We start from the raw sequence: 17,646 nt of genomic DNA, 5'->3' as shown, positions 1-17,646 counted from the left end.
ATGCCCAGTCGGGGAAGTAGGATCCTTCATGCCCCGCGACAGCCAAAAAAACTCTCAGACACAGCAGTAACAGCCACCATGGACCGAGAGCCGTTGCCATGCTCAGCGAACTCCCAGCACTTCATAGGCGTTGATATTAGCTCATTTCATCCTCAGCATGGCCCTAGGGGATAGATCTCATTATCTAACTGTCCCAGTTTCATGGACAGGGAGAGCCAGCCTCGGGGAGGCGAGGGTGGCTGATGCAGGCTGTATCCAGGCAGGTGGCCCCTGGGTCTCGCCACTGTCGCCTTGCATCCAACTGAAGGTACGTCCACCCTCTAAGGGCGAGTTGGGCCTAAATTGTTTTAGTTAAGGTTCAACAAAGTCCAGTTGCTGGCTAACGTGAACAAGTCCCACTGTAAAGACAAATAGCTCTTGACGAGGGCAGGACTTGCCAAGAGTTGAGCAAATATATCCTACAGTTAAGACTGCACTGCCCAATAGAGTGCAGCCCACGGGGCCCACACTCTGACCCATCTTCTGAGAACTGCACAACTGGGGGGCCACTGAGTCCCCTGTCCTTGGACCAGGGCTGGGGGGCGCCTGCCTGAGCCCTACCCCTCCCAGGTTCCTGCTTGAGCCGCGCCCCAGTCAACCCCACCCCAGTGGCCAGCGGACAGGCTCACCCGGATTGGACCCATGTTCCACGCCAGGGTGCCAGGACCTCAGCACCCCGGTGCGGACGGACGCGAGCCCCCTTCCTGGGCCTGCGCGGGCTGTCCCCCTGGGGCAGGAGTGGGGCGCTTGGCGCTCTGGAGCCAGTTTACCTTAACCTACCAGGGTCCTGAGCTGAGGCCCCGGAGGTGCGAATTCTACATGCACGCCAGGCCCACAGGTTACCAGGAAGGCATTTCGTCAAGGAGGGGCAGGACCCACGTTCGGTAGCTCGCTTTGTAACTGAAATACCCAGACATGCGGTCCATGGGCCTCCCTTTGTACTCTCGCCCTGGGCTCCACAGATATTGGGGACGGGAGCCCAGCTCTACATGCTTTGGGGCTTGGCTGTTTGCCTGCTGTGTGTGTGTTCCTTGAAAACAAGAATGTAAGGATTTAAATGACCCCGGGAACAAATAACTCCTTTATTTTCAGCTGAAGGCCCAGTGAAGTAGCCAGTGTCAGGAAAGGAAAAGATGGGTGGATTCAAGTAAGCACCAAATCCAAGAGAAGGAGAAAGCAGACGTGTACATGCAAAGGTGCTAATCCACTTTTAAAGAGCGAACATGACCTGGGGTCACCGCCCGCTGCACTGTTCTTACTTAATGCCCAGCGATGGGACTGCGGCCACTGTCAGACCTCACTCAGTTCACTGTTTTCCTTTTAAAGTTATGTTTTCAAAATCTTTGCTTCAAACCCAAGAATAAAAGCAAAAATGTTTTCTAGCAGAACTCTACTATAAGTAAAACCAATTGGATAGATGTTTCATGTTATAAAACATACCTTTATTGTACACTTTCTTTAAAATTGAAGATACCTGCACTATAAGGTAATACTGAGAAAAGAATGAAAACGAACTCTAATAATAATTTCAACCATTGTCTCCAGAAATAAGTGCACTCGTAAGTTCTCAGGCATCAATCCCAAAGGACATCCAAACCACGATGCAGGAAATAAATGTTCTCCACGTTGGAAATACACACTGGATATTTCTAGAATCATAAGACTCCTGCTGACTAAATGCTTTCTCCTAGGGCTAGGAGTTTGGATGTAATAATTATATCCTAAAACATTATTTTAACTTTTCAAAAAGAAGAGAAATGATATTTTGAGAATGTATCCAATACTTTCCAAAGAATGCTAGAGACATTTTTTCACTTTCAAGATAAAATATCCCAGATACCTGACAGATGGCCTTCTGAATAGTATACACGAAGGAAAAACTAAAGCTGGGGTAAAATATATAATTGCATATTTTCAGGTTTGCCTTTCAGTAATGCGAAAATTTTCAGAAATAGCTGGAAGAAGATTCGGCCATTAGGTTTATGAAATGTGTGCTTGGACTGAGAGCACAGGTTAAGTAGGATCTGAAAACCCTACGTGTCTGCAGTGGACAAGTAACAGCCATCTGCAAACAAGCTTTTAATTTTCAATATAAATTTTATATTTAATTTTCAATAGCACAAGACAAAAGGGAATCCCCTAAGTCGGGACAGCGCCGTACCACGTGGGTGAACTTTGGAGAGGTGATTTGCATAGAGCAGTAGAAAAGCATTTAACCCAAGGCCCCAAAGTTCCAAAGAGAGGAAGGTCAACTGGCACAGATTAAAACAGAAAAAAAAAAAAAAAATGAGATGCAGCTCTTGACAATTATCTGCATAATGTCCTTTGAAATGGTGACATTGGCTGTTAGCGCTAAAAAAACCTGCCTATTATTTTTACCTAACTTTTATATGTCATCTTTTTCTAATGATCAAAAGCCATTAGGTTTAATCTACATTCTGATTCCCTAAAAAATAAAAAACGTACTTTCAAACATCCCTATTACATACTTAATACGTCCTTCCTTGCCTTGTGGAAAACTTAGACCGGCCAAGGTAACCACATGTCACTTGACAGTCCAGGATTAAAAGACTGAAATGTTAATGGGCAGAGAGTCCTGCAAAAACAAGTAACGAAGAGCCTTAGGGCTCCATCGACATCTGCCTTAGAGTAAATCCAGGTTACTTTGTTCCTAATTTACAGGGTGGGTTCGCCTGCGTGAGGCCACATGCATGGCTGAGACGGGTCCCAGCGGAACACGCCGACGCTCTCCTGCGCGGACATTCACCCTCTCTCTTTATCCCTCCTTCCTCCACCTCTAGAGTCAGCTTACAGTGTCATCAAAAGTCATCAGAGGAAACTAAGCCAGTCACCTTCACACCTGTCAGAAAGCGCACGCTTGACCGGACCGTGCAGTCTTGCACCCCAGGATCCAGGTCACCCGCCCAGAGGGACATGGGTTCTCCCAAGGTGAGCTGCTACCTGTGTTCCAGGTGAGCTTGCCATGGGGGCGGAGTCAGCCTCCCTGTCTCCATGGAAACCAAGGAAGCAACAACCGCCCACACTGGTCAGCAGCAGGCGGCCTCAGCGGGCCGGGGCCTCGAGGCTGCGGTGGACCCTCAGTCCTGGTGGCTCTCCAGGCTGGAGACCAAAGGCTCGGTGTCGCCACACGAGGCAGGATAAAGGCGCTGTGGCCGCGATGCGGGAGCCGGGGCTGTTCCCAGGGAGGAGCTGGCGGCTTTAGAGTCGGGACCGACCAGCTGCTGGAGGCTTTGTGCAGACAGGTTTGGGGCCTGAGCTGAGAGAGCTTTGGAAGATCCTCCTGGCCCGAGTGTCCGCCCGCCGGCCCCCACCGCCGCGTCTCCCAGCTGCTCACTTCCCGTCATTCCCTCACCCCCGGTCCACCATGGAGACCTGATTCAGAAAGAAAAGAGGGATGCCCAGCCCTGGGGTGTGAGGCTGCCACGGGGCTGCGGGCGTAGGCGGGGGAGAGTCTGTCCTTGTCACCAGCCCGAGGCAGAGCCAGAGCCCAGAGCCAGGTCGGGAGGGTGGGTGCAGGGCAGCGGAGTGGCCTGACCCCGGTGACCCCACTGCTGGTGGAGGGAGGGCGCCTTCACATCGCTGTGTCTTAGAGACTCCACAGACCACACCTCGCATTCACCCTCCTGCAGCACCCGTGCTGCGGCTGCCGTCTGAAGGCCCACTCGGCCGAACGTCCACCAGGCTCCTGAACGCCCATCCGGTGCCCGGGGCCGGGGGAGGGGCTGTGCGGTGACGGCGGTGACCGCGGTGCCTGGGGAAATCACCTGTAACCGTCTCTGCGTGACAGCATCCCCAGAGGAAACACACCAGGCCTCCCAGGCAGGGGACAAGATGTAGCACTTGCTTTTCTCTCTTTTAAGTAACTGAAGAGAAACCAGGCTCAAAACCAGAGCCCACGTGCCTGCCGGCTGGCAGCTCACCACCCACGGAAACCCCTCACTTCTCCCCAGTCTTTACCACGCACATCTCAGGTGGAGAGAACAAAGCCACAGCATGTTAACACAGGAATTATAGAGAAGAACTTTTCATCAAGGCCACCAAATAGTTAAAATGCAGGAAATTATAATTTTCAGGTTGAAAATTTGCTGTGATACGGGATCAGCGGTTTCCATCATGAATAAAATCTCTTTTTCATCATTTCTTCCACAGTGAAAATACTCCATGAACTTTTCTTTACCAGTTCCCTTACATGAAGTTGAAAGGTAATTCTTTGACAATTAGCAATCTTTCCTTTTGCATCAATTTAACTTTAGCATAAGAATAAAGGCCCACGCGATGCAGGTCTGTCAGTGGGAGAAAGTAAGAAGGAACTTGTCAGGTTTTTTCTGACAAAGTATATAATGAAAGCCAAAAGAATCCTGCCTTTTTCCCCCCAAATGAATGTGAAAGAGATTTTAAAAATCAGAATTTATTCAGGTGCTCATGATACTGAAAAGCACAGAACACTAACTGCAGCAGAGTGAAACACATACAATTAGAACCCTCATTCTGAAAGACTTCAAAGAAAGTAATATTCGTTACGGCTGAAAACACATAGAGGTATGTTAAGTAAGGCAGCAAAACATGCCCTCCTGTAAACTAATTGGATAATGACATATATCATCCCAGCTGTCAGCTTCCACTGTGCCTTTAAAAGTTCCTTTTCTTAAGCACGCAAATTCATCATTAAAATACCAACACAAAAATACCTGTTAGCCAGCTCTGAACCTAGCACACACCCCTGCCTTATCTCAGTGCAAATAAACACTCTAGACTTCTCTCCTTTCCTCTTTTCTGTTCGTTTCCGTGGGGTAAGCTCACTGATTATTGATTCAGCTTCCCTGAAGCTCAAAGTTTGGTAGTTTAAAATTACACACCATGGTCTGCATCTCAATTTCTCCCTTCTTCAGTTCTGAACCAAGGATGGAATTTGCAGAGCCCTCAGGCTAAGCCAGAAGATACTCATTATTTCGTAGGATTCTCACAAAAAACGGTAACCCGGAGTAAAACTGCCGCTGTCCACCAAACACTCAAAACCCAGCAAGAATGACATTATTCTGACCAGGGCAGATGCTGCCCACACCACCCTATACATTTCTCAGCGCTCAGAAGGGTTTTCCTTTCTCTCCCCTTCTTTCTTTCTCTCCCCTTCTTTCTTTCTTTTTCTTTCTTTTTCTTTTTTCTTTCTTTCTCTTTCTTTCTCTTTCTTTCTTTCTTTCTTTCCCTTCTTTCTTTCCCTTTCTTTTTCTTTCTCTTTCCCTTTCTTTCTTTTTCTTCTTTCTTTCTTTCTTTCCTTCTTTCTCTCTCTCTCTCCCTCCCTCCCTTCCTTCCTTCCTTTCTTTTTCTCTGTTTGCCCTTTGAACTATATTCAGAGCCAAGAAATTGGACCATAAAAAGCAAGCAGAAATGATCCTCCAGAGCACAGCCAGGACATCCTATCGAATGGAAGTGTTCACGCTTGGTTACTCTTACAGTCACTGGGAGACGGTAACAGAAAATGACCTCCAGGGAACATCCCTTCACCTGACTGGCCCCGGCCCCTAGGTCTGGGTCCAGGAGCACCATGGCTATTTTCACAAGCATAGCAAACACTTAAAGGTGGGGCTGGCACACATTTCTGCAATCCCCAGATCATAACTTTTCACCAACTTGAGAGAGAGAACAAAAGTCTCCGTTGCCCAGGTAGCAACAGTCGTAATGAATCGTAGGTGGCAATCCAGCCCCACCTGAGTCCCACGGCAGGTCACTCCTGCCCAGGAGAAAGCATCCTTCTGCCTCCTGGTCACACAGTGATCTCGAGGACCCCGAGCACGACCCCAGCGGCCAGCACACACGCCCCCAGGGCTCCCACGAAAGGATCCCACGCCAGATCCCGGGCAGAGCTGCTGTGGCCCAACCTGTGATCGGGGGGCAGTCACCGCAGTACAGACGACCAGACCCTCCCCCCGCACCCCAACACAGCAGAAGAGGCATGGCCGGCTGTGCTCCCACACGTCCCCCTCCCCATGCCGCCCAAGGACACCCCCTCCGGCAGGGGGGCCCCGCAGCATACCTCCTGCGCCGGGGTCCGGCTGCCTGTCTGGGCCGGGGCTCTGGGACTCCCTGGTCCCGTGGCACTGAGAGGTGGCTCCGGAGCATCCCAGCATCCTGGGGCAGCAGGCGGGGTCTCCGCAAACGCGGAGCCCGAGGCAGCGACGAGCACAGCTGGAGACCATCCACAATGAGTCAAATGTTGTACGGCAGCAACAAACCAACCGGGAAAAGCAGCGCACACATCAAGCGAAGTGCCGCTTCTGGAGGACGCTGAAAGCTGAAGCCGCCGAGCGCTACATTTCCTCCTCAAGACCGTTGCAGCCAGCTCCTTCTGCTGTCTTTACTGTACCATAATGCACTAGGTCTGGCTTTTACCCTATTGAAAGAACATGAATATATTATTATCCACACAAAAGAGCGGGTTATTGTTTATGAATTACCAGCCTTCCCAGCAACAAAGGCTATTTTCATAAGAAAACTCAATTTCATTTTAGCTCCAATTTGATTACCAGCTGAAGAAAAGAAGCTCTGCTCCTAACCCTCAAAGGATTTTTATTCATACCATTGAATGGGCTTTATTGCTTCCTTTTCAAAACTGACGCAGAAAGCTTTTAGAGTAAAACATTGACAAAAAATTATTGCGCTGCTGTTTTGTGCAATAACAGAGCTGAAGAGGGCAATGATTTCCCAGCCACCCTTCACTGTACTTCAGAACAGCAAAGGCTGGAATTAATGACAGACCAGAGAGAGAGGAGAGCGAACGTCTCACAATGCACGTCAAATCTAAATGATCACCATACGCTGAAAAGCCCCCAAAAAAAGCCCACAGCTGATTGATTCACGGCTTTCACAAGAAAGACAGGCTTGAAGAGTTTATTGCACCACAATTTACTCGGAATTATCATAAAAACGAACGTAGAGACTGAATGTCACCCCGGCACGCTCCAAAGACACACACCCAGGGACTAGGTTCATGCAGGCATTGTCGTCTCGTGGGCAGGAGCTGAGGGCAGTTGGGGCGTCCGTGAAGGGGCTTCATTGCTCTTAGCATGTAGATCCATGACTTGGGCTCCGTGGGGGGAATGTTCACTCCCCAGCAGAACATTTGTTCATCTTCACAGTTGAAAGTGGGAAAAGTCCGCAGCTGCAAACAATGGCCCAGTGCCCCAGAGGCTGGATGCCTGCTTCCCACCTGGATTGTCTGTCCTGGGGTCTCCCCGGAGGGTGCCTGTAGGGAGGCCCTCTGTGTGTCAGCTTGTCGGTTTCCATTCCCCAGGGAAGCGTGAAGTTTGCAAGGCCTCAGCTGCTCACAAGAATATGGTTTGGAGGTAAACGTTTAAATGACACAGGTTGTTGCTACCATGTCTCTCTCCAGACTCACAGCACTCCTCTTTTCATTAAAATTTGAGCACTAATGGCTAAACTGGTGGGATTGTCAAAGAAACCTGCACTTGACATTATGCAAATAGAATCTACAGTGTAATAACTTGGCCCTGCTCACGGGGACGCCGCCGGGGGATCGGGCCAACCAAAACTGAAAAGATGCACTTAAGAATCTGCTTACTAGCCAGCGGGCCAATCCCTGCACTTGCTTGTCTACACGGCACCCTCCGGTTTTACAGGTGAAGAATGTATCACGTTCAATGTTTTACCGGAAAACAACATTGACATTTAAAAACAAACTAACCAAAAACAGTAAGACGACCCTCGTTGGCCACTACATTTTTCAAAGACTGTTGAATTTGAACACGAAATACAGGGTTTTCTCTCTTCTTGAGTCAGGCATCTATCTGAGCCTCACTGTTCACTAGGAAGGAGGGCTTCCAGTTGTAATAAGTCCTTTTCCAAGACTTCCCCTGTTGTCACTATGTGTGACTGCTGACACCGTACATTGGTGATGTCAAAGCTAATAATTAAAAGGCGAGCTCCCGCCAAGCATTCATGTGCTCACAGATATCTAAGCGTTCAGCATTGACTCGACGACAAAAACCCAAATAACTGATGCCAGCTTCACCTTCCCTAGAGTTTCTTGGCGTTAGGGACCGAAGGTCAAATATTCACAGTAATTTTGTCCTATAAAGTCACTGCGAACCCTGAATTAGCAAATACCGGCCTCGGCTCCCATGGACACACGGGGAGGTTCCCGCGAGCCTCTGCTCACAACATGCTCCCCGACCAATCAACACATGAACTTGTTTCATGTATGTTTCTGTTTAAAGACACCTTACTTAATATTTACCATGGATTCATTAACATGGAACCCACAGCCAGCGGCCCGCTTACTCGGGCCCGAAAGGGGCTCATCTGAGGCATAGTTTCTCCATACGTCACAGCCTTCCTGGACTTAGGAAAAGTAGACAGCACTTCAGCACCACGCTTTGGGGCCTTGATAACAGCAAAAGCACCCCCAAATCACAAAAATTTGAAAAATGTGGCTCTAAGACTGTGAAGATGTTTATTGTGAGAAAACTAGAACAAGAAATGGTTACCGTCTCATCTGGCCTGAGCTGGGGACCTGCATGTTGGTTGATACATATTTTGTGCTACACTGTACACGCCCGTCCATGAGTGACACTGCAAGCTCCGCGAATATGGATCTGGGGTTACAAATAGACTTGAGCAAGTAGGCGAATTTGCAGATATAGAATCATGAAAGAGAATCAACTCCATTCTTTTTTTGACGTGAGGCCGTTTGCATTTGTGTCCAGAAAGCTATGGACGGAATTTGTCCCCCCAAAATGCAAGTGTTGAAGCCCTAACCCCCGATGTGACCATATTTGGAGATGGGACCTTTAGGAGCTAGTTAAGGTTAAATGAGGTCAGAGGGGTGGAGCCCTGATCTGATAGGATTGGTGGCCTTATAAGAAGAGGAAGAGAGCTCTTTCTCTCCTTCTCCACGTGAACGAACTGAGGAAAGGCCGTGTGAGGACACAGCGAGAGGGTGGCCACCTGCAAGCCAGGGAGAGAGGCCTTGGGAGAAACCAGCCCCACTGACACCTTGGTCTCAGACCTCCAGCCTCCGGAACTGGGAGAAATAAACGCCTGTGTTTAAGCCACCTGGGCTGTGGTGTTGGGGCAGCCTGAGCAGACTAAGACACAGTGAAAAGTGGAGAAGAGATGTGACACTTCATCAGCCAGTAACCACTAGTGAGCACCTACTGTATATCAACTCCAGTCCGCAGTGAGGACAGGAGACAGCGGGGGTTCAGAGAGACCCTGAGGGAGGAGGTCCTCGGTGGGGGGCGGGGGTGGGGGGTGAGTAGCACCCAGGTGAAGGGACAGGCCTGGGAGCACTGGGGCCAGCCCATGGGGCCTGGGTGCCCACCCCACAGGGGGGCAATTTTTCGAAATGTGGCCTTGGACCCCTGACATCACATGACCATCCATGGTCAGGAGAGGAAGTTTGGGGTCCACCTGGTTGTAGGGCACTGGGAATCGCCTTCCTGACTCACCAGCCCAGGTGACCCCTCAACCTCATTAAGTTAGAAAAACATTGCTATCAGTCGAGCAGATTAGAGAAGGATAGAAGGAAACCGCCAGGCAGAGCAGATCAACGCAGGGTCTTGGAAAGAGCCCCCCGCAGCTGCAGCCCCTCTAGTCCAGATGGCGACCTGGGCCCAGCGCCTCTGCAGACCCTCGACCAGGCAGCCAAGCGTGGCTCGGAAACCTGCCCTCAGGTGCGCTTGCCTAGGCTTAACTAAGGAACATTTCCTGACTTCGAGGGGCAAAGGAATGCATAGAATGGGCAGGAAATAGCCCCCCTCATCAATGACGTCAGCCTCAAACACGGGGGTGGAGTGGGGCGGACATTGAAAATGAAGCTTTTCCCCGTGTTGTTGTCGTGTCCAGAAAGCCAAGAAAGTTCTGGCTCTAGTGTCAGGCAGACCTGCCACTCGCTTGTGGGCCAATTCCTCAGCCTCCCCGTTAAACTCTGAGCTCCTCAAGGACCAGGAGGTCCCCTCGTTTGTCCTGTGTTCACGGAGCCGGCACATAATCGGTGCTCGATAAAGCATTAGGATGAAACGCCTTAAACATTACAGGATGGAATCCAAGGCCTTCATTGTACATCGGCCAAGGTCAAGCACTAAGAATTAATGTAAGTGGAGAGGGTGACGGTGAAGTCCAATGTTACGAGCTAGTTTACCGAAAAGAGAGGGATCTTTAAAATTGTGAGGCCCCACTTACATTTTCAAACAATTTAGCACGTCTTTCAGCTGCACCGAGTCGGTCTCCTGCCCCAGCCACGCATCATCCGGACACAGGTGAATCCCACTCACCTGAAAGCTTTCACCTGACCGCTAGGATCCAGACACAAGAAACAGAAGCCCTGCTCAGTAAGAAAGCACCTCCCCTGTACACAGGCCTGCGACCATCTGAAATCAATAACCACGTCATCTGGGTTCCAGAAAGCCTCACCAGATCTCCAAGGGTCCAGGATGTCCCGTGATACTCTGTCCTTACGTTTCATCCCTTCAAGCAAAGTCAAGTCCCCTGAGAAGCAAAACCCTGGAACAGATGCTAAGTCAGGAGGCTGCGGAAATGCAGAGCAATGCTATCTAAGCGGTAAAAGTATCCCTGAGCCCAGCCCTGAGTGGCCCCATTAATCCTCGCCAAGCAGTGACAGGCGTTCACGCCGTTATTGGAATGTGACAACAAATCTCACTGTTTCCCCCAAGGCTCCAAGTGCCTTGGGAAGATATTTCCCCAAGTTTGATGGTGTCAGAGGAGACATTCAGTCACTAGACATTTAAGAAGCAGAGGACGCTGCCTTTTAACTTGAGAGCCATCCACTGCTCAGGAAGAAAATCTAAAAACCACACTAAGTTGAAAATCACTTTCCATTGTTTTCATTGTCCAGCGTTTATCTTACCCCACTTGATGTTTCAAAATCCTGATCCAGACACTTGAAGTCTGTGATCTGATGGCGTACTTACCCCGCCCCACTCTCCTTTTTCCCTCCTCCAATTAACAACAAATAGAGACTCTGGCCTCATGGAGTTGGCTCACAAGTTCTTACAATAAATGCACATCTGAAAATTAGACTCCAGATGGGTATGAGCCATTTTAGCCTCTATTTCCATATATAAAGCAGTAAGAAAATGAGCCAGGCTCAACCCAGAGGACAATTTACCTCATTGAGGAAATTTCAAGTTAAAATCCTCCTGGATTTCGACAAGACTCTTTTGCACTTGCTCCAGTGATGGGCATTACGGTCTCCAAGGCTTCTCAGGTGGTGCCTGGGGACAAGCATGGCCATCTGATAAGTTCAAAGGCCAGCTGTACCCCGAGGGGAGGCCCCCACCCCCAAATGTGCACTGGATCTGTCCTCTTCCGACCCTCCCCCAGGAGGTGCACCTAAACGACCTGGAGAACGGACACTGGGGTCTCAGGAAGGAAGTGGGCACCGAGGACAAGCCACTCACCCTGGCAGCCTTCCTCTCTGAGGGGAAGCCCAGCTTGGTCTGCGGTGGGTTCGGAGACGATGATCCCTTTAAGATGAAGAACACCTGTGACTTCGGGCAAGCGAAGCATGGCGTCCACCAGCCACAGAGCAGCCATTTACCCAGGATGCTCTACGGTAATTCTCCAAGAGCAGCTGCGGGTCCTGTAACTCAATCCACGTCACGCAGGCATGATGGATTGAACCCGCTCACCTGTCCCGCTCCCCTCCCGGGAGTTCAGAGGGGTGGGGCTGAGAGTCCTAGAGCGGCTCATCCTGCGGTGGGTTCCTAGGGGGTGGGGGGCATCTCATTAGCATAAACTCAGGCACAGCCAGAGCTTCCCTACGAGCAGCAAGACACTCAGGAAACCCCCAGGGCTTGAGGAGCTCTGTGACGGGAATGGGGGTGGGGACACTCACGTTTCCTGACACCACCCCTCGGGGAGTGTCCCAGCCCCGTGCTCGGGATGGCTCCAGGCCGAGGGCAGGTCTGTGGTCCTCCCTGTGCTCGAGAAGCCCGGACTAAGCTTGGGGTTTCTGTTCCACGAGGTTGAAGGTGTAACAAGCAGAGTGAGTTGGTGTAGCAGCCACTCTGCCTTGGGGGTTCCTTCTCGCTGTCCTCTCCTGGGTGGTGGGTCCGTCCCCTCAGCACCTGCAGGCCCAGCGTGGCTGGCCCGGGCCAAGCCACCCTGTCCCCGCAAGGGCGTGGGGACGATGCCTGGCCTCTGGGTGGGTGGCGACGTGAAATCCAGAACCCCCTCCCAGTGCAGATCTCAGCTGACGTGTCTTCCTGTTGGGCACTCTTGTCACGTACTGGTCAGAATGGAGTGGAGCTGAACAGGCCTGGGGACGGCTGGGCCTGAGGCCAGGACCCCAGACCAGTAACCCCCAGCAGCGCCACAGGGTGAGTCCTGTCATGCGTTAGTCAAGGCCCCTCAGAGCCAATAGGCTGTATTTAGGAAGAGGCTGTTAAGAGCCACTAGCTCACATGATTGTGGAGGCTGCGAGGTCCCACCGTCTGCTGGTCCCACCATCTCCAAGGTCATCGTGTTAGACCCGGGAGAGCCCTCCGCACGGCCCCCAGGCTGGGTTGAAGGCCCGAGGAACAGGTGCTGAGGGAGGGGAAGAGCCCGACAGCTGCGGGGGGGACGGAAGCCCACCCACCCCTCCTTCGCTCTGTCAGACCAGCTATGGCTGCAGGGCTACCCACAGGGGAGAGTGACCCTTGACTCAGATGCCAGCCCCATCTGGAGACGCCACAGAAACACCAGAGCATCGTCCGACCTGCGATCTGGACTCTGGTGCCAGGACCCCTGCCCACGCTGTGTTACACCTGCTCCTTGGATCCCGACTCACGCAGCTCCAGGTCATGGGTGCGGGTCTGGGGCACAGGGCGAGCTGTGCCCCTGAGAAGCTGCTCAGACTCCGGGTAGACACCCCCTGCCCTGGACGTCGGCTCTGTTCCCAGCCCACGGCACCTGCGGCCGGACTCCAAGAGGGGGCTGTGCACCCTGCCCTCGGGGGCCCCCGCTGCCCTCGCGTTTACTGGGACTCCAGGTTCTGAGGCTTCCTGCAGCCGCGCTTGGGCCAAGGGCCGAGGGAGGCCCCTGCTGTGGTGGACAGGCTGGGAGAGCAGCCAGCCACACCGGGAGGAAAGGGCAGCTTTTCAAGAGGGAGGCAGGAGGCCGTGCTGGCTGAGAGGCAGGGGGACGGGAGGGGGCCAGCTGCAGTCAGGTCAAGCCGTCAGACTTGCCGCCCACAGGCTCCAGGGAACCGCGGAGGGGTCAGTGTCTGTGACTGCGGCATCTGGCTTGGCGTCAGGACAGGGTCACCTGCTTCAACTGTGTGGACAGGCCCCGGGCAGGCCGGCGGGGTCCCCCCAGAGCAGGGGGGGTGGGAGCGGCAGCCGTGGCAGACAGAAGCCGCCTTGAGTCTGGCCCTGCAGCCTCAGCGCGCCCACAGGCCAGGCACCCTCCATAGGGGCATGGTCTGTCGTGTCCCCTCCTGGCTCATCCCGTGTCCCTGCCCCGGGGATGGAGCCCCGGCACGTCAGTCAACACATATTTTTCTCACCTATTTCACCCAGAGCAAATCCCCCTTGAGCCTCCCACGTGGGAGAAGCAGGGTGTGGACCACATTATCATCGGGGCTTCACCTTCCTCCAGAAATGCACCTCATCGTGGACACAGCTGGTCCTGCAGGCCACATCTGGTTCAGACTCTCCTTATATCTGAATATACGTCCGATTTGCAAATGATCAGCTGGTACATCAAGACCAGCTATAGACATTTTCTTTTCCCAAGAAAAAAAGAAAAGGAAAAAGTCTAGATAAGATAGTAAACCCAGGGAAACAGGAGGAAATGATTTGGAAAGAAGAGGCAAAGAGAAATACAGGTCCGATACAAAGAAACACTGGCGTCAGACGGGACATCCCGCAAATGCGTGAGAGGCGACGGACCAGAGGAGGTGGGGGAGGTCGTGGGGAAAGGAGGACGCAGCTCTCCTAAATGAAAACATCTTTTCTCCTGCGGAAATCAAAATATTACCCCCAAACCCAAGATGACCCTGGTAAGCCGCGCTTACAGTAAGCAAAGCAGGGGTCGATGATTAGCTGGTGTGGAAGCATCTGGAATGATGGGTGAATGCAGCTTCAGGCACACATTCACATACACACACCCTCACACACTCACGCACACTAACAAGGCTTAGAGAGTGCCAGACTTGCTCCTGTGTATCCAAATCAGAGCGAAGGAAATAAGTATTGCTGAAGGCTGTTAAATGTGGGGGGTGACGCCGTTAGGGAGGGTGAAACGCAGGCACAAGCCGCTTCACAACGTGGAGAGAGAGAAGCTGTCAGACGGAGGAACGTTCCAGAGAAAAGAAGAAGAAAAAGGCAAAGCAAAGAATGGCTCGGAGAGGCCGTGGTACGTGAGTGCCTGCAGCAGGCGTGCGTGTGGAAGGTCCTCGAGAAACACAGGGAGAGCGGGCTCCACGAAGGCCTCAGGGCAGCGCTGGGAGGATGGGGCAGAGCCCGGCTGCACAGTGGCTCCAAGATCATCTGGGCACAGCGGGTGCCGTGGTGCCAGGAACCCAGTGAAAGCTGAGTGAGGGACCGTGGAGGGATTTAGACAAATTCCACCTGCTGGTTCACGGCCAGATGAGCCAGCCGACTCGCCCCATCGCCTGTCCATCAACTGAGGCTCACGGTCAGGCTGCCCTCTGTCCTCTGGGAGCCCAGCACCCGGCCTGCGAGGCACAGAAGCATCGCCCCCTTTCACAGGCGAGGAACCGCGGCCTCAAAGCACAACCCAGCAGCAGGATTCCAAGTCAGATCTCCAGACTCCTGTCAACACACGAGATGCCTCAGAGAAGCCCGCCCTGCACCGCCTCTGGCCCCGCCAGCGCGAGAGGCTTCCTCTAGAGCTGGGTCGCGTGTTCTTTGTCTCCCATGTGGGTCACTTTAGGGAACGTGGGCGGGAGGGATGCCGGCCTAGGCTCGGGAGCCCCCAGGCCAGAGATGGGGGCCGGCCCAGCAGGACCCTGCCAGCCGCCGTGCAGACAGCAGCCCGCCCAGTACTCACTAGTGACAATCAAAACACTCATTAACCGTAGGGCAGGCAGGGTGCTGGCCAATCACACAGGGGAGGCATCGTACAAAGACAAGGGCCTGCGAGCCCTGAGCCCCTGTGCCGGTGGCTCCGGGGGCCCAGGGCCTGGCGGCAGAGGAGTGGGACTCAGGAGGCTGAGGGAGGGTCTATCACCAACCACTGCAGGAGCCTTTCCGTGTTCTGACCACTGGCACGGCTGCACCTGGGTCATCACACTGCAGTAACACAGCAGGCGACATGTGACAACGTGTTTTTGATGCAAAACAAGCCACCCACGCTTGCGGCTTGCACACCAGCTGCTGGTTTCGATTTCGGCTCTGGGAGCCGGGCTCTGAGCGAGGCTCGGCTGGGGCACGTCTGGTCTCTGCGGACAGTGGTCACCAGCTGGCACTGCTTCTGCTGGTGTGGCTGGGTCCCTACCGCCAGCCTCCAGCAGGGAGCCCGGGTGTGTTCACGGGGCAGCAGCAGCGCCGGGAGGGGCAGGAAGACACAAGACCGCCTGAGGACTGGGGCGAGGACAGTCTTACTCCGTGTGCTGCCCACAGCACACCCAGTGTCAGCCCAGGTGCCGGGGTAGAGAGCCAGCCCGGCTCTGGTGGGAGGAGAGGCATGTTGCCGTCTGCCACAAGGCACTGCGGACCAGTGATACCGCCAAGCCTCCGGGCTCAGTGGCCAGGGAGAGGTGGGGACAGGCCCGATGTGGAGAGCTGTTGGGTTTTCAATTCAAAGCATCGGAGGGAGTGGAGAAGAGCCGGCTCTCCTGGGTATGTTTGTCTGCAGATCAGGAATAAAAGCTTTGGCCAGTGGAGTCAGTTTTCATTTTGTATATTTAAGTTATTTTTTCTTTTACTTATGTAGGAAATCAACTGAGTCTGAGAGTGATTTTCTTCTGTGTTTTCAAACAAGGCTTTAAAAGGTTGTGCCCTGGGTCTGCGTTTTCTGGCAAAACCTCTGCACACAGCTGTGCAGACAATTGAGGGGGGGTGTATTTATATTTAATGCCGTCACATTTGCTGGTGATCTGGGGGAGGATTTTTAAAATAGAAGAAAGGACTGGGTGTACAAAAGACCAGAAAGGACACCCGCAGCAAAGGCTGAGAGACACACAGTGTGCTGGGGATTCCACTTGATTCTGCAAACGCTCAAGCCCTTTATGACCAAAGCAAGGGACTGTTTGCTCTCTGTTCATCCTAGTGAAACCAGAAACCCTCGACAGTGGGCAAAGCTCCTTTTTCTCTAAATGAAACAAAATTCTTCTATCGATTTGTTTTGCATTTAATCTGAATGAATCAGATCTTTAAAAAGAACATTTTAGTGTGATGAGAGACTGACCATTTTATGTAGGAAAAAAGTTGAGGGCAGTTGGGACCCTGCTGGCATGCCGGGGATGCGGGTTTTTATTAGTGTTTTAATGACCCCAATTAAAGAGCACGTCTGCTCCAGATTGCAGAGCAGAACGCCAAAACCCAGAGCCGCCCCCGGAGTCCCAGAAAGTGCGCAGGTGTGCGTGTAGCGTGATGTGTGTGTTTCCGACAACTGCTGCTCTGCCACGTTCCCAGACCTCGATCCCCACCAGCACCAAGAATACCATGGCAGGACCCTTAACCAGAATGTCCCCTAGCAACACTTGTTTTCCTTTCCGGTTTGGTTCCATGAGGCATTACCCTAAAATTCTCTCTGGGCTGCTCTGGGTCAGCTCCCAGCTCTGCCCAGAGACGGAAGCTCCACACCCAGGGAGCTGCCCCACCTGCACCTCCCGCAGCTCAGCCCCCTGAGCCTCGCTTCCCACCCCCCTCCCTGGGAGGGGCAACCCAGACCAGGGCCCAGCAGAGCTGAGTTACTGCGTGATCTAGCTCCACCCGCGACAAGCTGCAGGATTTGGTTTAGAAGAAGTCATTTCACACCTCTCAGCCCATGTCTCTTGATAGGCGAGAGAACCGTCTCCGTCCCGTTGCTCTGGGACTTTCTTCCCCAGGGATGCCAATACCTATCCTGACCACCTCCTCTGAAATTATTAGTCGCAGGGAAACACATCTGTCAAAGGGTTTGTCTTAGACCCCAGAACTGAAAGCATTTGTGGGCGGGGTCGTATTCAGTAGTCTCTTCCATCCTGGCTAGACAAACTGAGGCTCAGAGAGGCGACAGGGCTTAGTAAAATGGCCCACGTCCTCAGACGAGAGCTCGGAAGAGCCTGGCCAGTGGCTGTTACTCTGCACCAGGCCCCTCCCAGTCTGCCTGGGGGAGGGCGCCTCAGGGGTCTTGGTCTGATGTTTCTAATCTCCTGGTGGGTGGGGGGTCGCCCACATAAAGAGCGGAGCGTCTGTGGGCTCGAAGAGGACCCTGGACGCTGAATCAGGAGAGATGGAGGTTGCAGGGAGATAACGGGGTGGAGGGGCAGGGGACTGAAGCTCATATAGTTTGGGGAACACTTTGCTAAAAAAGAATCCAGAATTGCAAACACAGAGCGAGGCAGAAGCCTTGGAGGGGAAGCTTTCTGTGGTAAGTCCACCTCTGCGAACAACTGGA

At 52.7% G+C, this 17,646-nt stretch overlaps 1 protein-coding gene across 1 annotated transcript in view; it reads right to left on the bottom strand.

Moving 5' to 3' along the window:
• Positions 1–5,188: 5,188 nt before the first annotated feature.
• ARHGEF7 (Rho guanine nucleotide exchange factor 7) overlaps positions 5,189–17,646 on the bottom strand; it is a 169,318-nt gene continuing 156,860 nt past the window's right edge. Inside the window, exon 19 of the mRNA XM_073795419.1 lies at positions 5,189–6,448. Coding sequence (XP_073651520.1) covers positions 6,444–6,448 — 5 coding nt within the window. The 3' untranslated portion in view covers positions 5,189–6,443. The remainder of the gene's footprint in view (positions 6,449–17,646) is intronic.

Source organism: Tursiops truncatus, chromosome 18 (assembly GCF_011762595.2).
Source record: "Tursiops truncatus isolate mTurTru1 chromosome 18, mTurTru1.mat.Y, whole genome shotgun sequence".
NCBI classification, from domain to species: Eukaryota; Metazoa; Chordata; class Mammalia; order Artiodactyla; family Delphinidae; genus Tursiops; species Tursiops truncatus.
Note: the sequence above shows the minus strand (reverse complement) of the source record. Positions and strands in the feature narration are given on the sequence as shown.